The sequence below is a fragment of the Acanthopagrus latus genome, chromosome 20 (assembly GCF_904848185.1).
Source record: "Acanthopagrus latus isolate v.2019 chromosome 20, fAcaLat1.1, whole genome shotgun sequence".
Taxonomy (NCBI): Eukaryota; Metazoa; Chordata; class Actinopteri; order Spariformes; family Sparidae; genus Acanthopagrus; species Acanthopagrus latus.
In genome coordinates this window covers 15,764,930-15,784,199 of record NC_051058.1, presented here as the reverse complement: position 1 = coordinate 15,784,199, position 19,270 = coordinate 15,764,930, and the positions used below count along the sequence as shown (strand labels likewise).

General features: G+C 40.7%; 1 protein-coding gene and 1 long non-coding RNA gene across 6 annotated transcripts in view; one reads left to right on the top strand and one right to left on the bottom strand.

Moving 5' to 3' along the window:
- The window catches only part of pax2b (paired box 2b), a 38,462-nt gene extending 31,502 nt beyond the window's left edge, over positions 1–6,960 (top strand). Inside the window, exons 8-10 of one of the 4 annotated variants that reach the window (XM_037082565.1) lie at positions 519–620; positions 3,075–3,161; positions 4,874–6,960. In XM_037082565.1, the coding sequence (XP_036938460.1) occupies positions 519–620; positions 3,075–3,161; positions 4,874–4,995 (311 nt within the window). In that variant the 3' untranslated portion in view covers positions 4,996–6,960. Of the gene's footprint in view, positions 1–518; positions 621–3,074; positions 3,162–4,854 lie in introns of all 4 variants that reach the window. The other 3 variants (XM_037082566.1, XM_037082569.1, XM_037082567.1) reach the window with 3 other exon arrangements.
- LOC119010424 overlaps positions 1–19,270 on the bottom strand; it is a 37,389-nt gene that overhangs the window by 14,573 nt on the left and 3,546 nt on the right. The window contains exons 1-3 of one of the 2 annotated variants that reach the window (XR_005071965.1): positions 18,052–18,111; positions 13,499–13,599; positions 546–712 (exon numbers count right to left, since the gene is read on the bottom strand). This is a non-coding gene — a long non-coding RNA (uncharacterized LOC119010424). Of the gene's footprint in view, positions 1–545; positions 713–13,498; positions 13,600–18,051; positions 18,112–19,270 lie in introns of those variants that run through there. The other variant, XR_005071966.1, reaches the window with a different exon arrangement.

Below are 19,270 nucleotides of genomic sequence, written 5' to 3'. Positions count from 1 at the left end.
GCGAAGAATACTCTGACTACTAACAGTCTGATGCATGATGAGTACTTTTCATCTATACTTGATTGATTGCAGGACCTTTACTTACAATACTGAATTTTTTGCATTATGTGTTACAGTGTTACTGCAGGATCTGAATACTTCTTCCACAACATCATAGTTGATAATTGATTATTTGTAGAAATATACATGAATTAGTCCCTTTTTTTTTTTTTTTATTGGTCGTATGTGATCGGATTGTAACCTCACTTGAAAATACCCTCTCTGTCTCTCTCGGTTGCCTTCACAAGCCTGTTGAATGCTGCTGGACTGTGGATTTCTTAGGAGGGACTCACGCTGGATTGAGTTTATGCAACAGTAGCTAACGTTAGTTGTCGAAATTGAGTCCCGAAACATGAAACCAATGTTTGGTTCTGAATCAGGAAAAGAGACAAAAATGTTTTTTCTTCAAATGTCATGAACATAAACTGATCCATTGACGTTGTGTTTTTCTTTTGTTTTGTGTCATTCTGTGTCTCCAGGTCGAGATATGGCCAACACGACCTTACCTGGGTATCCCCCTCACGTTCCGCCCACAGGCCAGGGCAGCTACCCAACCTCCACGCTCGCTGGAATGGTTCCTGGTGAGTGAGAGACGATGCCGTCGCCACTTCATATTGTCATTACGGTCTGCCTAACAGGTGGCTTCGCCTCTCAGAGCGAACAGGTGTAGGAGCTGCAGAAGCAGAGGGAAGAGAGTTAAGCGGCGAATTACGCAGAGAGGCGATAAATATTGACCTGCGGAGTGCGAGGCGGACACTTCCTTATATTAGCTCCGTGTGTATGATTGGATTAGACAGGCCAAAATAAGTGATCAGAGATGGGGAGAGGACGGCCGCTCTCCCTTCCTCTCCTGCCTTACCCCTCGTGCCTTATTGGCTCATTATCCCCCTGCGTGGCCGTTCGCACCAGGGCGTCGATAAACAGCCCTCCCCAGCCTCTGAGCTCCGGAGCATATCCCTTTTACCCTCCTCTACTTAACCTGCAGTTCAGGTTCACAGCAAACAGTTAAGGGTCAAAAGGCAGAGGCATGGGAGCCCGGTAAATATTCAAATCGCTGTCTCTCTGAGGAGGTCGGACTTGTGTTTCACTGCCAGAAACAGAGCAGGGATGCAGAGTCGGTGCTGGGCTTCTCCAGCATCCAGCAACGCCGCGCAGGTTTTCACCAAAACACAGCCGGCATTTTGCTTTAATGTGATTAAACCACATGGATTGGGGTGTGGGGTGTGGGGGGGAGCAGTGGAGTGTGTCCTGTGTTAGCATATCATTTACCAATCACACAGCCCTATCACAGGCTCTGGCTGCGCCTCTGTTTCGCCTGTATGGTGGGCTGCCATGACGTGTTCGTTATCACCTCGGGCCAAGAAGGTTATAGTAAATGACCCATTTATTTCTGTCTGTTTGTTAGTGGCTAATCTCAAAAAAAGGACGTGTTTCATTGAAGCTTGAAAATTGTGTCAGGGAACAAGCCGAGGGGACGAGGAAATTTAAAGGATTTCTTCGAGGGTCAGTTAGCAAAAATGACAAAGATACATATTTCTTCTTACCATTAGTTTCACCTTGCAGAGCAGAAAGTTGTGTTTTTCCAGATTTTTACACCCCAATCTCGCATTTTTCTGCACCATCAGTACAGTGGAGGTGAATTGGATTTGTTAGTGGTGTTCAGAGCACTGAAAGTGTTTGTTAGTTTATATGATTTGGGTGAACTGACCCCTTAAAACACAAAAAATTTTAATAATTTCAGCTATTTTTAGCTACCTTTCTGTCATGTTTCTCTCCCATGGTTCTTTGTAACTATATGAACTTGTAAGTTAGGTGATGCAGTAAGGAATAGGCGTTTAAAGGATTTCTTGAAATGTTAGTTTTGACAAAGACCCGTAATTCTTCTTTGGATGAAATGACCCCAAGCTGAAGCCGGTTCAATCATCTTTGCCATTTTCCCATTAACTAACTAACATATGTGTCCCATGATGCTCTGTAACCAGTTGTATTTTGATGCAAAAATTCCCTTTTACTAAAAAATATTATTAGATTCAGCCTTTCAATCCAAATAAACCTGACAAACAGCAGGTGAGTGGTTGTTGTGTGCTTGCTGTAGTTTCTCCACCTGCCTCTGTTATGAAAGGCTATTTGAAAAAACACATAGAGACTTTCCCCCATTTTGACGTATTTCTGCAAAAGTACATTTGACAGCTACCAGTAAAACAAAACAAAAAAAAGGTGGGGGAGAGATGCAGTAGCACCCCCTGGCAGCGCAGTCCAGATTTACTTTTGGGTTTTGACTAATAAAACTGTTAAATCATGTTGGTGAAAAAAAAACCCTCCAAGTCAAACACACTTTTACTTTCCATTCGTTCTTATGTGGCACAAAGCAAAAGATGACGGCCTTAATCCCATGGCTTGTGGTTTTGTGTTACAACCCATTCATCCTATACACAACCGCTAAGATTTAGTGACAGGTGCAAAACACTGTTAAAGCAAAGCCATTTCTCACCAGCTTCATATAAAATCTCGCCTTTATTGTCTCGTAAAGGGAAAGAAACGTGTTGAACCAACAGCAGTGCTCACTGACATGCTCCAAGTTACTTCCCCAGCAAATTCTGTCACACCAAACACCGGAGAGAGCTGGGACCGGGGTGTTGGGGGGGGGCAGATTGGAGATGTTAAAAAAAATTCCCCCCCAAGAAAAGGCTGCCAGATTTATTGCAACATATCAAAAATGTATGCATGAAACAGTTTATTACCACTCTGTATTTATTAGGCCGGTTTGGAATATACTGGAGGAAGAAGAATGGGCAGATATCCATAAATGGGACAGGGAAAGCTGCCTTCAGTGTCACATCCTGTATTGTTCAGTGTTGCATAACTTAAGTGAAATGAAAAAGAAATAAATTACTTGCTTGACTGGTCGCACAACGATGACTATCATTTTCCCCCTCAAATTGCATCCTGTTTTGAATGACGAGAAATGACTGCATGTGAAGGGCTAATGGTTTGACGCATTGAAATGCTAATTGATTTGTTGTTTTGTTTTGCAGGGAGCGAGTTTTCGGGGAACCCCTACAGTCATCCACAGTACACAACCTACAATGAAGCCTGGCGATTCAGCAACCCAGCATTACTAAGTGAGTAGAGAGTGAGGGACGGGATGAGGGCGATTAATGGACCGTTAGCAAGAGAGAGAGAGAAAAAAACCCTCCCCCTGAATGGGCGAAATGTAAAAAACAGTAGCCTCAGCAACCGTTTATCTGCTCTATCCAGAGCTGCAATCGTTAGCACGCCCTGCTAATTAGCTTACAGCAGTAACTAAGCTTTACTTTTAAAGTCGGGGGCACATTATATGGGGTTAAAGGTTACCAAAAAAGAGTTAGAGGGAGACATGTTTTGAGTCACAGACCAAATGTGTGAAAGCTGCTCTTGAATGCTATCAGGGTTGATGCTAACGTTAGCAGCTCTGTCTATCTCTTTATTGGATTTGGGGATTTTAATTAACACTTAGCCTCCTAACACAACTGTAAGCCTGCTGAAAGAATTTTCTCTTGAAATATCAAAAACATACTGTTTGAAAAGACAAACAATGTTATCTCAGACAATTAAGTTTATGTTGGAACTTTTTATATTGACTTTTTGCTAATATTTGGCTGACTAATTCTGCTGCCAGACTGCAATACAAGAACAATGCTATTTCTTTATTATCTTCAGTGGGTGGGTGAGGATAATAAAACAAAAGCTAGACTAACATGTAGCCTAGCTTTTGTCTTCTTTAGCAGCTTATAACAATGAGTCAGCTTGAAAATTTAAAAACTCGGCTACAGTCGGCATTTTCAGCCAAATCATGGAACTATTGTTAGCTTAATTAGCTACTTAGGTTTGTTCTGTCAGTTTTAAAGTAAAAATAACAGAGGCTTTAAGCATACAAATAAGGCCAATTAGCTAGTTGCACTGCAATAAAAAAACAATGCTACTTCTTAATATCAATGTCTTAAACTGGTTAGGATGCTTACACGCTAATGTTTTGTATCCTAGCTTTAGTTTTAGCATGACATCATGTATGTAGCGCATATTTAAGACTATGACATTGACTTAGCTGGAAAATTTAACGCTAAATTACATTTTCAGCTTAGTCATAACATTAGCCTAATTCGCTAGCTAGTTACTGCTGACAAAACCACCACGGACAGTTATTTTAACCTGTAAAATTGCTCGAAATGGGAATCGAAATTTTGTCTGTAATCAAGGACCTACATTTTTTTTTTAAAAAGATATTACAAAAATTCAAGCACTGAGGCCAACGACTGAGAAGCATAGCATCAATGGTGCGTGTCATTGTTCCAACGGCACATTATTCGGAGACCCCACTGGTCCGTAAAATGTCTAATTTGACCGAAAGCCTGAAAACAAAAGGTCATTGCGCAGGGCCGTTCGCAAGGCTGTCTTCCTGGCCTGATACCAAACAATGTACCCTTACCCTAACAAGGCGCTAAGAAAGTAAGGGCGAAAACAAACTCCAGTGAGAGTGTGTTTTTCGGATCAGCAGGCCTTCGAAGAAATGGGCTTTTGTTTTCGGGATAACAGGCTGTCGGACAAATTGGGTTTCGGTCCACTGAGACATTTTACGGACTATTTGGGTTTCAGAATAAGGGGGCGTCGGAACAATGGGCACTTCCTGCAACAGTGATAAAGCGGGTGGGATGGCAATGGACGATCACCTGAGAGATTTTAAGCGTGGAGTAATGTGTTCAACAAAAGCTCAAAAATTAAACTATTATTATTGCTATGTTGTTGTTTCAAATGGTTCGTTCTTCTGTTAACTTTCAGGTTCCCCTTATTATTATAGTGCCGCATCGAGAGGCTCCGCCCCTCCCACTGCTGCCACTGCCTATGACCGTCACTAGTTACCATGGAAACCAAATCAACCTGCAGGACCATGGCCTTAGCCTCCATATTGCCCCGGTGTGAGCGGCATGGTCCACTGGACACGGAGCAACTGCGCATAAAATGTTCCCGGCTCACACAATGAGAAACGGGATTTTTTGGGGGGAGATTCCGGACGACTTCTCTTCTCTCTCTCTTTCTCTCTCTCTCCTCGCAGCTTTTTTTTTTTTTTTTTTTGGACACTTCAAGCCAAAAAAAAAAAAATTATATCTACAAGACATCACCAGAGACACTGAAAGACACTGCACACACACACGATGACAACTGTGGCTAACTGTGGTGGTTTAAAATAAAAAAAAAAAAACAGAAAAGAAAAAAGACTGAAAAAAATATCAGAATTTATTTTCCTCCCTTGTAGCAGTTGTCACGGTCTCATCCCATCATGGATCAATACTGTACATTCCTTTTTCTTGACGGCTCTCAGCAGGGAATGCTGTCCGGAGCTTAAAAATGTAGCAGCAGCCTTTTTTTTTTTTTTCCTTTTTCCATTCGTCTCCCTTTCCCGATTCAGATGGCAGCACAGTGAGATCAGACGGAGATTAGCGGCAGCACATGCAGGCTGTGGCAGGCTAATGTTGTTGTTCTGTTTCTTTTTTGTTTTTGTTTTTTTGTTGTTGTTGTTGTTGTTTTTTTTATCCATCTGAAACAGTCAACGACCAAACATCCAGCATGAGTAAAAATCGATCGCTTTTGATGCCATGAGAAGATTAGGACATGTTCTCTGTGATACACAATCAAGATGTAAAAAAAAAAAAAAGAAAAGACAAAAAAGGAAAAAAAAATCAAAATGAAATAAATAAAGAGACATTCGTTTGAAAAAAAAATAGAGGGAGCCATGACAGTATATCACCATGGCCCGACTATTTGCAAGGTTTCAACAAACTAGTAAATATATTCTTAAAATGATTTTTTTATTTCATTTTTTTATAATTCATAACAACTGAACTGCAGACTGCTTGGCTAGTGTTTTACTACTTCTTATTTGTCAGGATACAAGAGGTCGTCAGGCAGAACCTGTCTGTGTTTTCTTTCTCTTTGTTTGTGGTCATTTTTGCACTATTTTTGGAGGTTTGCAAACACTGGAGCGTTATTATGCAGAAAAACGACGATGCATATTTGCTTTACTTCATGAAACTTCGACTGTAAAATCTAATAAGTCTCAGTCTGAAAAGGCACTTACAGTTTGACGGTTCTTTCCCCCCCCCCCCCCGTAATCCGAGGCCCCCCCTCCATCTCGTCACCGCCTTGACATGCACTACTATGTTCTCACAGCTTATGTTTTTATTTAAGTTGATTAAGTCTTTGGCATTCAACCACAGAAAAAAAAGGATATAACAGCCATCCCGAGTCAAACCAATGTCATCATTTGTCTAGTCTGATTGCCAGGGGCGTCCGGAGTCACTCTGATTGGTTGATTCCAGCGACGCCAATTAACGTAAAAAAGCAGGGCGACGATTTCTAGCTAAATGCCTTAAACATGTTCCCTCCTTACTTCAGCTCCCACACATGTTTCAGGCCCGAGTTATTTCTTTGAATCAAGCTGGAATGATGGTTTTCTTCATCTGTCAAGTGAATGTATTTGCATTTGCCAAAGACTTAGTTCTTGTTAATGTTTATTTTACAGGCCGACCTATATGCATCATGAGAGCAGTATTATTATTATTATTATCATTATTATTATTATTACTATTATTATTATTATTATGAGAAAAAAACCCACATTGTTCATGAGGAAAAAGTATATGTATAAATTCTATGCAGTGCAGAGATGGTCATCATATGCATATTCAGCTGTAAACCTAAAGGTAGGTGGAGTTTATTTAATTGTTCTGTTATTTACAAGAAATTGTTCATTTTGTAGAAGGAATTTTTTGTGTGTGATGTGAAGACACTTCTCTGTAAATACAGTAAGAAAAAATGTCTTTCATGTTCATGGGTATTATCACTTTCATTATGCTGGTCTCCCTTGTACGATAATAAAAAAAAGTGTCTGAAATCTTTTACGCAAAAAAAAAAAACAAAAACGGACTGCATGGTGTTTCTGAGTATCCGGAGCAGAGTCGAAACATTTAATCAATAGACACGAAGGTAAATTGACAAAATATCTGATATTAATGCATCCTTTTAACAATTTTGGGGGAAAGAATGCCAAAATCTGTGTTGTTTTCATCATTTTAAAGTCAAAATCTTTCCTTTGGATTGTTCCTCAGCTGCTTCGTAAGAACCCTTATTTGTGGCTCCAACTTGGACACAAATACTTTAATCTTAAAGTCCTTTTTTTTCTAAATGTAAGCCCTTGAAATGCTTGATTACAGTTGTGTTGAGTTGAGCTAAGGGGGAATACTATTTTAATCCTCAAGCAAACAAACACTTAATAAACACTTAAAGGTATTTGAGTTCATGTACACACGTACTGTACTGTATTGAGCACAGGTATTTCTACTTTACATAAGTACTACTGCTTCTATTCCTTGAAACTTAAGGGAAATATAAGTTAATTGACACAGAGGATATAAAATAGCTAACATTGGATTGATGCTGAAAAACTAAAACATTAAAATGCTGCTTACAGGCAAAAACATCAGTAAGAATAATTCAATAATAACAAAAAAAAGGCAGTTATTCCTCTGTGTCTTGTGTTACACCTCCAAACCTTGTTTCCCCAGAAAAACATTATATAAGTATTTTTAAATTGTTCTGAATGAGCAACAATTTGAGTGTGTGATCTCAAAAGGATTTTTATATCACTAATGATATCACTTCATTTACTTCATTAGTGGATCTGAATACTTCTTCCACTGCTGTAAAATACACTAGACTACACACTATACAATAGTCTAGCTGTGAGCAAACATAGGAGGGTTTTAATTGTTTCATAAATGTGTTAGTCAATAAAATACAACCTGATCATCTGTAACAGGTGTTTAAACTGTTACAGGTGCTGAAGTGAGTGATCGATATCTTAACTGGGATCATATCCAATGAGCTGATTCCATCACATTATGTATTAAAATATTGATTTACTGTTTATATCAGTTAAAACTTCAGAGCTTGAAGGTTAATTTTTTAAAATAGTAGACAAAGAGTATTAACCCAAGTTTTGCTTACTGGCTTTCAGCTGCATCTCATGGTATTCAGCAGCAGATATAGTTTGCTCAGTTGTTTTGAGTGTGTCAGTACTTTTAATATTTCATTTTTAATATTTCAACTGTTCATTCACCCATTAGAGATGCCTGATGGGAGAAGTTTCTAAAGTTTGGGGCATTTTTAAGTTTTTATTGTTTATTATTTTAAAAGAAATATTCAGTACATGGCTGTAAAAAGCCCTCATGTCAGGATGTGGTGCAGGAACTAAAAGATATGTTAAAATAAATAGCACAAGGAACCAGTTCGCAGCAACATGAAGTATCAGGGGACTTTTGTCTTGAATATATAGGTCAAAAAAACATCACAGAAGGAAGTCACCATCCTCCAAACCACCTCTCAATCTGATGAACGCAGTAAAGGACTCAATCTCTGCCATTGCATGTGCCTGAACTTTTCAAATCTGGAGCTTTAGCTGTTTTCAAGTGCCTCAAAACAAATGTGGAGGCTGTTAATCACACCCACTGAAATAACTGAAAATAGGCCGAGATAGGAGTCAAATCAAAGGGACTGCTGAATCAAAATAAGAGCAGAACTTGCAGAACTTTGACCCAGATTGGTCTCTGTAGTGTACAGTGTGTTCAGCGTGTGAATAATTGATTAGACGTTTATATCCCACTTAAAAATGCCAAATAACAGGTGTTAAGCGCACAAATTATGTCTACAAATTTAGCTTTTTCTTTCTGGAAAAAACACAATGAACTCTGGCAGCTCAAGAAACTCTTTTGAGATGATGAATGTATTTTACTTTTCAGGTATAAAGATCACATGGTGCACAGGGTGGAGTGGGTGGGTGGGGGGCCACAGTGAGAATGCCTCTAAATGTTTTCTCCATGATTTGGATCAGTGAGCAGCACATAAAGTGTTTAACCTCTCCTCGCTTTGTAAAGCTGAATTAATTTTTTTTTTCGAGCAGTGTGCCTGAATTCAATTTGTGCTAAGTTGCAGGGGAGAGATTTATGCATGAAATCCCTCTTAGAGCTTATTTTCACTCTTTTCTTCGCTCCGTAATCCCTCCGCCAACCGCCGCCTTGTATGACTTAGTTATATCATTATTGATTTACAACAAGTTGGACACTGTCCTGATTAGCGCGGCCTGCGATTTGCAAAAAAGGATTTTGGAGGGGCTGCGGGGAGCGTGCGATAAAAAGCTGCGTGTACATTTGAAATTAAAAAAAAGAAACGATGTCGGACAGAATGGGAATACGGTCGTTGAGCTTTTTCAGCAGTTAATTCAGACATTCGGGGTTTTTTTTATCTTGCTTTAATGGCAAAAGACTGAGTTTGACTCTCTCTTTCTGCATGGATAGCAGTGATATAATATTGAATTAAAATATTAGAGGTTTATAAAGTAGAATGGTCCACTTCTATCCCCTTTAATCGCACACTTTGCTCCAAATTTCAGCGTTGTAAAAGAAGAGAAAATAAGCCCCTCTAAAACACGCTGTGCTGAGCTGTTCTTCTGGTGCACTCTGATGCCTCCGGGTCCACGAGGAGAGACCCCCTTTTTTTTTTGCTTTGTAATTCAATTTCTCTGCCTGTTGTTTATTTCATAGCTCCCCTGTGAAGCATCAAAAGCTGATGTTCTGTCAGCCCCTAACTGTCGTATATGTTTGTCATTCACAGCCCTTGTTAAAGGAGGAGGAGGAGGGTTGGAAAAAAAAAAGAATAGAATAAAGGGAGCTTGACTCTTTTCCCTTCTCCCCAAGCTGAGAATTCCCAGAAGCGGAATTATTCTATTTAGATGGAAACTTTTTTGTCACTTTCCTATCTAAATTGGCATATCTGGCTCTCTCCTCCGAAACCAATAAACTGTGAACCTGGATGTATCTGTCAATCACGCACAAATTGACTGCGGCATGCCAGATGACAACAGCATCCTCCGGAATATAAATATATATATATTATTTACAGTGTATGTGTGAGAGCAGCGGGGTGATCTGATTGGCTCTTATCAGCACCTGTCACTGTTTTGTGCCCATGAAACATAAAAGTTTATGATACAAATCGACAGTGAAAGCACAAGAATGGTATTAGTTGTCTCAGATTTATATGATTTAAGTGTAAGCTTACATAAAGAAAATAAATTTAAAAAATGCGTATTTGATCTTAAAGACAAGCATTTCTCAAGGTGCATTTTCAAGATTTTCCAGCACTTGAAAGCTCTGGCAAACAACCTATTTATCCACTCTAAATGATTTTTTTTTTTCACTTCATCACTTTAAATCAGATGTTATTGTGCTGTGAACTGCAGCCTGACGATGCTGACACTGATATCATGGGAAAAAAATCGATGTTTTGACCGATATATACACATTTTGTTGCAATGATCCCTCAGATGTGGTTGTCAGACAAGATTATATTCATTATGGATTAACCTGACAATTATTGTTTTACCATGAATTAGTTGATTAAAGGTGCACTCTGTAGTCAGAAGAGAAAGCTCTCCAGAAACTAACCGGACCTTAAAGGACATTTCATACTGTGTTACTTTGTTTTTATGTGGCGGACCCTGCCACCTCTCTAGCTTCAAACAGTGTTCTGCGGACCTTATTTTCCTCTGAGAACAGCTCATTTATCCATTTATGGAAAAGATTTTTAAAAATTCTGGATGTCATTTATTACCTCATTAATATTGTTCTTTTACAAAACTACATAGTGCCCCTTTAATTCTAGATCAATTTGCCTGTTTTTTTCACAACTAATCATTAGTCGATTAATGGTTTAGACTACAAAATGTCAAAGGGTTCAAAGCAACATTTTTAAACTGCTTCTTTTGCCCAAACAGTCAAAATCCCAAAGAATCTTCATTTACTGTCATGAATCGCACACATTTAAGAATCACATTGAAGAAGCTGGAGCCGTACAATAAGCTATTTGACTTTTTTAGATGAAAAATGACTGAAATGAGTTGGTCATTAACTTTCTTTCAGCTAACTTCAATTTCAATAAAATCTTGACTGAAATGTAAAAATAAATCTGAGAACATTATCTCTCCGCTCCTCCGACTTCTTTATCCAAAAAGCAAAACCATTCAGTCAGGCAGTGATTCATCACTGTAGTAATGCAGTTACAACTCTGAGCACTTTCAAGCACTTCATAAACCTTCAAAATGCATTAAGATTCAAGCGTTTTCAAGGATTTCCAGCACCCGTACGAACGTGGTAATCAAGTTAAAGCTTGGGCGTCGAAATCTTGATTTACTGCTCATTTTATGGATGAATCAGCAGCTCTGGTTTTTAATTCATCTTTTCATGCTCAACTTTCTTTCTTTCTTGTTTTTTTTTGCTCTGTGCCTTAACTGTGACATTAATGTTATTACTCCACATTGGATAAGCAGTAATTATCTTAATGTGTAGGCTCCATTCTGCAGATTGCTCCTGAGGAAAAAAATTGGATTATATTGGCTCAAAAGTTGCATAAAAACAAAAACATGTTGTATACGGAGCCAAAGAGCTTGAAAATGCACCCTTTAATCATCATTTTTTTTAAAGGAAACTCTTCATTTGGGATGTGTATGACACTAATAGGAAACCCTTAGACTTCAGGTGAGCCTGGCCATGCGTAACTCCAAACCACGGTGTCAGATCTAACTGTTGACCTTTTTCTCGAGCTGCTCCGTGCTAACACGCGCTGACTGAACGCTCCCCTCTGTGCGATTTGTACAGCGGTTCTACGAATATGCCGCAGCCACTGAATTATAATTTGGTTACTGGTGTGTCAAATGTACAATAAATCCTCAGGATGTTATCATTTGCAGTGACACACCAAGACGAGGGGAGGGAGGAGGAGGGGGGGGGGGCGACCGCGGAGAAAATATGAAAATGCATTTCACGTCTTTATATCCGAGCCCTGGTTTGGACGTTGTGAAAAGAGGGGGAATGGATCTGCTGCTTTATGTGCTGTATCTAATTGGATATGGCAATATATAATACGATTCTCCAGTATCCATCAATTCCCTGTGTTAGACCTGTTTGTATGGCCGTGTCACTGGGGCAGCCTAGCTTGTTATGATGCCTGAGCAGCAATTATGAGGTAATTTTTGACTCTTGCTGCAGCGAGGGCCATCCAGAGGATACTTGAGGGGAGGTTCCTAATGAGTGAGCATTGATTGATTGGACGTAATAAGTGCCCTGCTTGACTGAAAGCGAGTGTGAGAAAAAAAAAGGGGGGGCGGGGGGGGGAGAGATGGTGTGACAGAGGGGTCTGGATGACAAGATATTTCCAAATGAGGCAAATGACCGGCGATTAGATCCGTTAGCGTATAGGTGAGCGCCACACCTCTGCCAAGAGCGAGGCTAGGTGGCTCGGCCCACGCGGCGCCAAACCTCATTTACCCTTCACCAGTAAATAATTACCCTAATGGCTATTTTGTGATACATGATGCAATTAAAGCCTAATGCAATGCACCTCTCTTAGCGAACGTGTCAGGTCCCAAATAACAGGCGCTGGTGGGTCCCAGGCTAACGGGGCTTGCTACCTGACTGGCCAGTAATGAGGATATCCTCCAAAGCAGACAGAGGAGCTCCCTAATCAGCTGGATCTGTCAGCCGAGCCGTGTTTGTTTGCGGCCGGGGGGAGCCTGGAAATATTCAGAGAGCAGAAGAAGAAGAAGAAGAAGGAGCGGCGAGGGGGGAGAAGCAGAATTTGATGCAGGCTATTCCTGTTAGCAGAAAAAAAGGGGGAATAATAGAAGAGAGCGCAGAATCATCAACCCCCATCCGTACCCCCCCCCCCTTCTGTAACCCCAGCTTCTCCTGCAGCTTCCCTCACCCTCACCTCCCCAAACACCACCACCACCACCACCACCACCACCACCTCACTCCCAACACCCCAGTCACTGTCAGGCCAAACACATGATGAATTGCCCTGTCAACAGAATTCATTCAGGGACCAATTAATTCAGCAGAAATGAACTAGAGCCATCAGTCGCTGAAAAACTCAGAGCAAAGAGAGCAAAGTAGCTCTCTTTGGAAGAAAGAGAGACAGTGTGTGTGATAGAGGGGAGAGAGAGAGAGAGAGGGAGAATGAGGGAGAGGGTGCCAAGGGAGTGCAGTGGAAGTTAGCCTGACAGGAATTGGTCATTTAATGCTTTAGCGCACTGGAGACAGCCCCTGTCATAGAGGAAGCCATGACAGGACTCCCCTGGTACTTTATTTATTAATTATCCAGAGCAGCAAGGGGCATTTAACTGTCTCACTCCAGGCCTGTCAACTCGACTTCTTGTCATTTCCTCACCATAAACAGGTCCTTTAGACGCAAAAAAAATTCAGGAGGAGATGTAATTATCCACAGAGAGGACAAACATTTCCGTTGCATTAAATTCAATCGCATCCCCGAACTGTGACCCCCCCCCCCCGGCTTTGAAAATTTAAACACTCACCGCCATCGTCGCCATCGTCATCGAGGAAACAATATCTGGCCTTGTGTTGTGTCAGCTGATCGGCTGTCAGCGGTGAAAGGGCTCCAGGTCACTCTCACGACCTTTTGACGAGAAAAACAACACAAACAGAAACAGCCCTTGAAGTACAACATACTCCTGCTAGAAGAAAAATGAAGCTACTACAGTGGTTCCTATCTCTATTTTGAGTGTATGTGAGTTGTGAGATGAATGTTTCACCTTCTGAACAGAAAAAACTTTGCAATAAGCATCTTTGAATGGTAAATTTATCGTTACTTAAGATTACTGTAGTAATAGTTGTTCCACTTTTAACAATGAAAGGATTGACACACCATTTATCACGCACGTGTAGAGCTTTGTTGACATCAGTTGCAACTTTACTATAGCGATCCAAATAATGTTTACAGATAATTACACAGAACTTATTAAGTATTACAAACACAAGTGGCAACGTTACAATAAACAATGACTTAATAAATGGTTAATAAATCATTTCATTCATTCTTAATAGAGAAATAACTATTGATTAAAGTTTAATTAACTATATTTATTCACCATTTATTTATTACACTTGGTTATTACAAAGTGTACAGTATTTCAGACAACTGTAAAAATTGTTTAAATGACAGAATTTTTTTTCGTGAGCAGCTCCTCAGATTCATTTTGTGATCGATGATATAATGTACTTCTCTGTTTCAGATTAAACTTGCACTAATGTCAAATAATTATTGCTGTAAACAATTGCTGTACTCACAATATTGTTCAATATGCATCTGAAGTACTGAGGTGCTCTACATAACTGCACTCGAACGTAAAATGACCTTTCAGATTTCACTTTTACTTAACACTACTCGAAAGTAATGAGTCTGAAAACCCAGAAATAAGTTAGCTTTTCATTACTGATAATTGCATTTGAACGGTTGCAATTGCAACGTCAATACATGCATTTACGTAGTAATAAAAGTGGTGTTAATATGTGAAAAAAAGCCTTTTGTTGAGGGAAGCTGGGTGATGCTAACTGAGCCTACAATAAATATGTCATCATAATAAAGTAGTGGGAGATGACTAGTGGTGTTGTACTGCAGACGAGAGAAAATGAAACCAGGGTAATTTTTTTTTTGTTTTACACAAGTTAATTCAATTCAATTAACTACACCTTTATGGTAGCCTAAAATCACATAATTATGTTGATGAAGGTTCTCAGTCATGCAGGTCATGGTATTGGTATATACAAGTACCATATTTTAGGCGACTGGACATGTTTCAGTTTCTTCTAACTAACAGGAGGGGAGCATCAGGCTTTTAAACCCTGTGTTGGAGTATTACACAAGAACTGTAGATGTAATAGCAAACATGAAGTTTCCCAAGTGCTTAACCAGTATCTTAACATGAAATCTAGTGGATGATGGATCATTTTCAGGGTAATTTAGAGTGTGTTTTTATTTGTGATAGAGATGTTAAATAGTTCGCGATGGTAGTTTTTCCATAAATGGATTAAAAATTGGACATCACATCGTTGACTGACCTCATGTGACACATTATCTCCTTAACAGTCACACAAATCAGTCTTCTTTATAACAAGATGATGCTAATCATCTGCTCAAAAATCTGTATAAAAAGATAATCTTCGAAATGAGGAGAATGACTAAAGGACTGACTGACTGAGTTGACAGCATTTCCTTTCTAAATGTAAATCAACTGCTTTAAGGAATGAGCTCGACTGAAAGTACACACGTAAAAAGAAAACTTTTCTAAAAGACTGTAAAACAATAACACCATGAGGACTACCACTGAGTCTAACAGGGTGACTACTGTCTTGCTACGGCTGATCTGCCTCTATTTTCCCTGCTTGAAACTCAATGACTCTGTGGTTGACCTATTCAGTCAAAGCTCTGATCTTTCCCTATTGTGTCATGTTGATCAGGTGGTAAATATTTGATGGAACCTTTTCTTTAGCACATTGTGCATCCCAGTGTAACAGGAGGATGGAGCGGCAGCTGGGAAGCCGCTCGTGCCATCAGGTATTCCTTACCAAGATGACACAACAACCCGCAGGAGAAAAAAACAACAGCCTCACTTGCCCTTAACAACATTACGAAGCACTTTCGTGAAACGGGAAATACAAAGAAGCTTAATGAAGGGATGTTAAACGGCAGCCCGTCAAATCCACCCCCCCGTCGTGGGTGTCATAACGCTTTAAACAAACACCTCTCAGCGAGCTGATCATCCACAAAGCGTTTTGAATCCACACACTTGATTCTGCAGTCACGACCCTCGGCTGAGCAGCACCTTTCTGAGAGCCGATCTTCTCTGCGAGTTTGAAACAAAGGCGCTGAAATCCAGAGAAAGCCAGAAATAAGGAGATGTGCTGCAGTATATAATTAATTAAATGAGACTAATTAGGAACATGAGAGCAGGTGCCAGGCTATGGGCTGACAGCACAGACAGCCAGACAACAGGAAGGGGAAAAAAAACTATGGGTAAGGGGTGTAACGTGACAAGAGGAGGGACAAAGCAACTTTCTGTGTTTTGTCACATGAAACCTCCAAGGAATATGTGACAGAAACTGTAGACCCAGACGCCATGGGGGTCTTTCCCTTTGTTTAAGACAGATTTTCATTTCGCCAATTTGAGGTTGATGCAAGCAAGAGATTTTCCTCCTCATTATTTCTGTGCGTGGATCGAGGAAAAAAAAAAACGGAATAAAAGAAGTGTACAACTGAGGGAGTCATAAATGAACATTTGCAGTAGCTCACCGGAGACAGCATAGAGATGTCATGCATTTAGAAACACTGTGAATAAATGAATGGTAACGCACCACATATATCACAGACTGCACAGCCTCTGGTGTTCAACACAGCTCCAGAGAACTTAAAGTAATGTATGAGTGATAAAAGAAAATCCAGCCCAACATTTCCAGGGCAAAACAGTCACATGACGGCAGTTCATGAAATTGTCACCAACTAATCTACAGGATTTGTGTACATGGACATGAATTTCAAATTGTTTTCATGACTCTCAGCACCTTTCAGGCCTGCACCACGTTTCTATGACGGACTGAAACACCTAACTGATGAGTGAGACTCTTGCTCAGGGGCAGAGCCAGCGTCCTGTTATCAGATGGTCACTGGTTTGATTCCCCTGGTCTGCATGTCGATGCGTCCTTGGGCAAGATACTGAACCCCAAACTGTTCCTGATGTGCTGGTCTGCACCTTGCATGGCAACCACGGCCATCAGTGTATGAATATATGTATGAATAACTGTCAGTCACTTTGGACAAAAACGTCTGCTAAATGCTGTAATTGTAAATGATGACCCACGCTAGAGATGCAGGGATCTGGTCAGGGTAGATGACACAAACAGAGTCCAGCACTTTCCAGCGTTCGCATCCAGTATTTTCATAAGGTCTGGGCAACAAAAGCACTTTGATATAGCAAGTACTCGGGTGTGGCAAGAGTCTGGTAAGGATCAGGTATGACTGATCTGATCTGATCTGAGTGAAATGTGTCACAACCAGCGCTTGTGCTGAAGAAGTGTGCAGCAGGAATGAGTCCTAAATCCAGTAAATAAGTTAGCATATTGCACTTTTTGGTCTCCTTGTCTCAAAGTAAGAGGGCTTTTTAAAAGGTCCCATATTATGAAAAACACGTTTTCTCTGGTCTCTACATATATAAGCTGGTCCTCCCTGAGCCTGGCATCTCCCAGAATGAGGAAAGCATGATTCCTGCATAGTCTCTGCAGCCCACCCACTGGTTCAGATTCAGCTCCTTCCTTTACCTAACGAAAGGAGTCATTATCATAGGCCGGCCTCCTCTGTGCAGTGATAGGAGATATCTGAGAAGGGGGGCGTTCATCTCCGAGGTGAAGTTCGGTGTGTCCAGCGCTGAGACAGCAGTGTATCGTCATGTCGTCGCTCAAAGCTGGACAGGCAAATTGCTCTGTTGTTGTTTGTAAAAATCAACATAAGTGCCTATAATCTGTCCCAGCTACAGAACAACAGAAGAGACAGTGGCTGCGTTTCATTTTTTTTTTAATGACAACGTGCCGGCTGCGGTTCGTGTTAGCTTGTATGTCTGTGCTAACCACTTCACATCGGACTGCTTTAGCAACGAGGGTCAGTACAAAGCTGGCTCTGCCTCGACACTGACCCTCGTACAAGGATCAGTCCCAACCATACGGGACCAGTAACTGCACCCGAGCCATCGAAAAATGTCGCCGCGGTTTGATAGTATTTACATTTGCCTACGAGTATGGTGAAGTCATCCGGAAACTGACTAACTAGTTAGCACCGCTTCCGTCTGCTATGCAATGGCGTTTGAAGCGAGTTTGATGTTAATAATATTACGATGGAGTTTACTGTTGTCACAGTAAAAGTCTGGAAACATGTGCAGACTGGAGACAGAGACGATGCGAACAGAACACTGTCCAAGAGTTTGGAGACAAACAGAGCTTTCACTAGCTGTTAGCCATTAGCTACATGGCAGCAACTGTAACAACACATACGAACAAACTAACATTATTCAGGTACACTGACCATTCTGAGACGTCCTGCTGCAGCCTCAGAGTCTGTACTTCTTCAGGAGCCTCTCCTTCTGGGTCAAACTGGTATGGTTGAACGAAAAAATCTCCGTGAGCCATTGCCATACATCCACCGTAAACATTAGCACATGCTACTGCTAACGCAAGGGGAATCCTCTCCCTGAGAGGGAAGTAGCAGGAAGGGCTCCCCAAGTAGGCGTTGACAGACAGAGCTCATTAGCATTTAAAGGTGCAGGCACAGAAACAGACTGCTCTGAATAGAGCTCTGTAGAGCGACTTTTAGACAGCTGAAATTCAGGACCATGCATGGGCATGTGGTATTGCATATCGAATACAGAGTTTTTGGACCTCTGACAGCTGTGAGAAATTGATGAAAAACAGTATAATATGGGGCCTTTAATGGGTTCAGTTGACGCAAACTAAAGAGATGTTAACGTTGTTGCCAAGACATGAAATATATCAGTTGATACCCCACTTGTCAATCAATGTCTTAAAAAAAGGCTTAAATAACAACTTCTGGCCAAGAACAGAGATAGATACAGGTATAGGTATAGATAATTGTGTACTTACCTGTCCATAAAAAACACTTTGGTTAAGGTTAGGAAAAGATATAGTTTGTGAGACAGTCATAAAATTAAAATCTATTGGATTCACTTTGCTTTACAATTTCTGCTCTATGTCAATATGAATCAGTTCAAGAAATAAAGACGAAATTAAATCGTCAAGATTTGTACACATCAACACAAATTTTACTCTTAAAACTTGTGCTCAGCATCACGTAAAAATGGACATTCCTTCTTCACTATTTCACAACAGCAGCTGTTGCAATAGTGCGTTGTCCATAGAGATATCTGGACCCATTACAGCACAATGTACAAATGAAAAGAAAACCTATATCTTTGCCACAGAAAGCTCCTCTCATCCTCTTCTTCTTCTTCTCTTTCACCGATGGTTGGCTCCCAACATTGTGGTCAGTCCAGCATGTGCAGCCAGAGACACTCAGAAGGGGCATCAGCCTATTTTATCACAATTTGCTCGCTAACCAGTTACAAATGTGGCATGTGATGACAATAATGAGGCTTGATGTCACTTAGCCTTTGGGCCGTGTGTGTGGAATAGCAAAGCAGGATGTCAGGGTGCTGCAGGTCCTCCGCTCTGGCACTGAGAGGCCTCCTGCACGCGAGGTGACAGACACCTCGGTTAGAGAGAGAGCC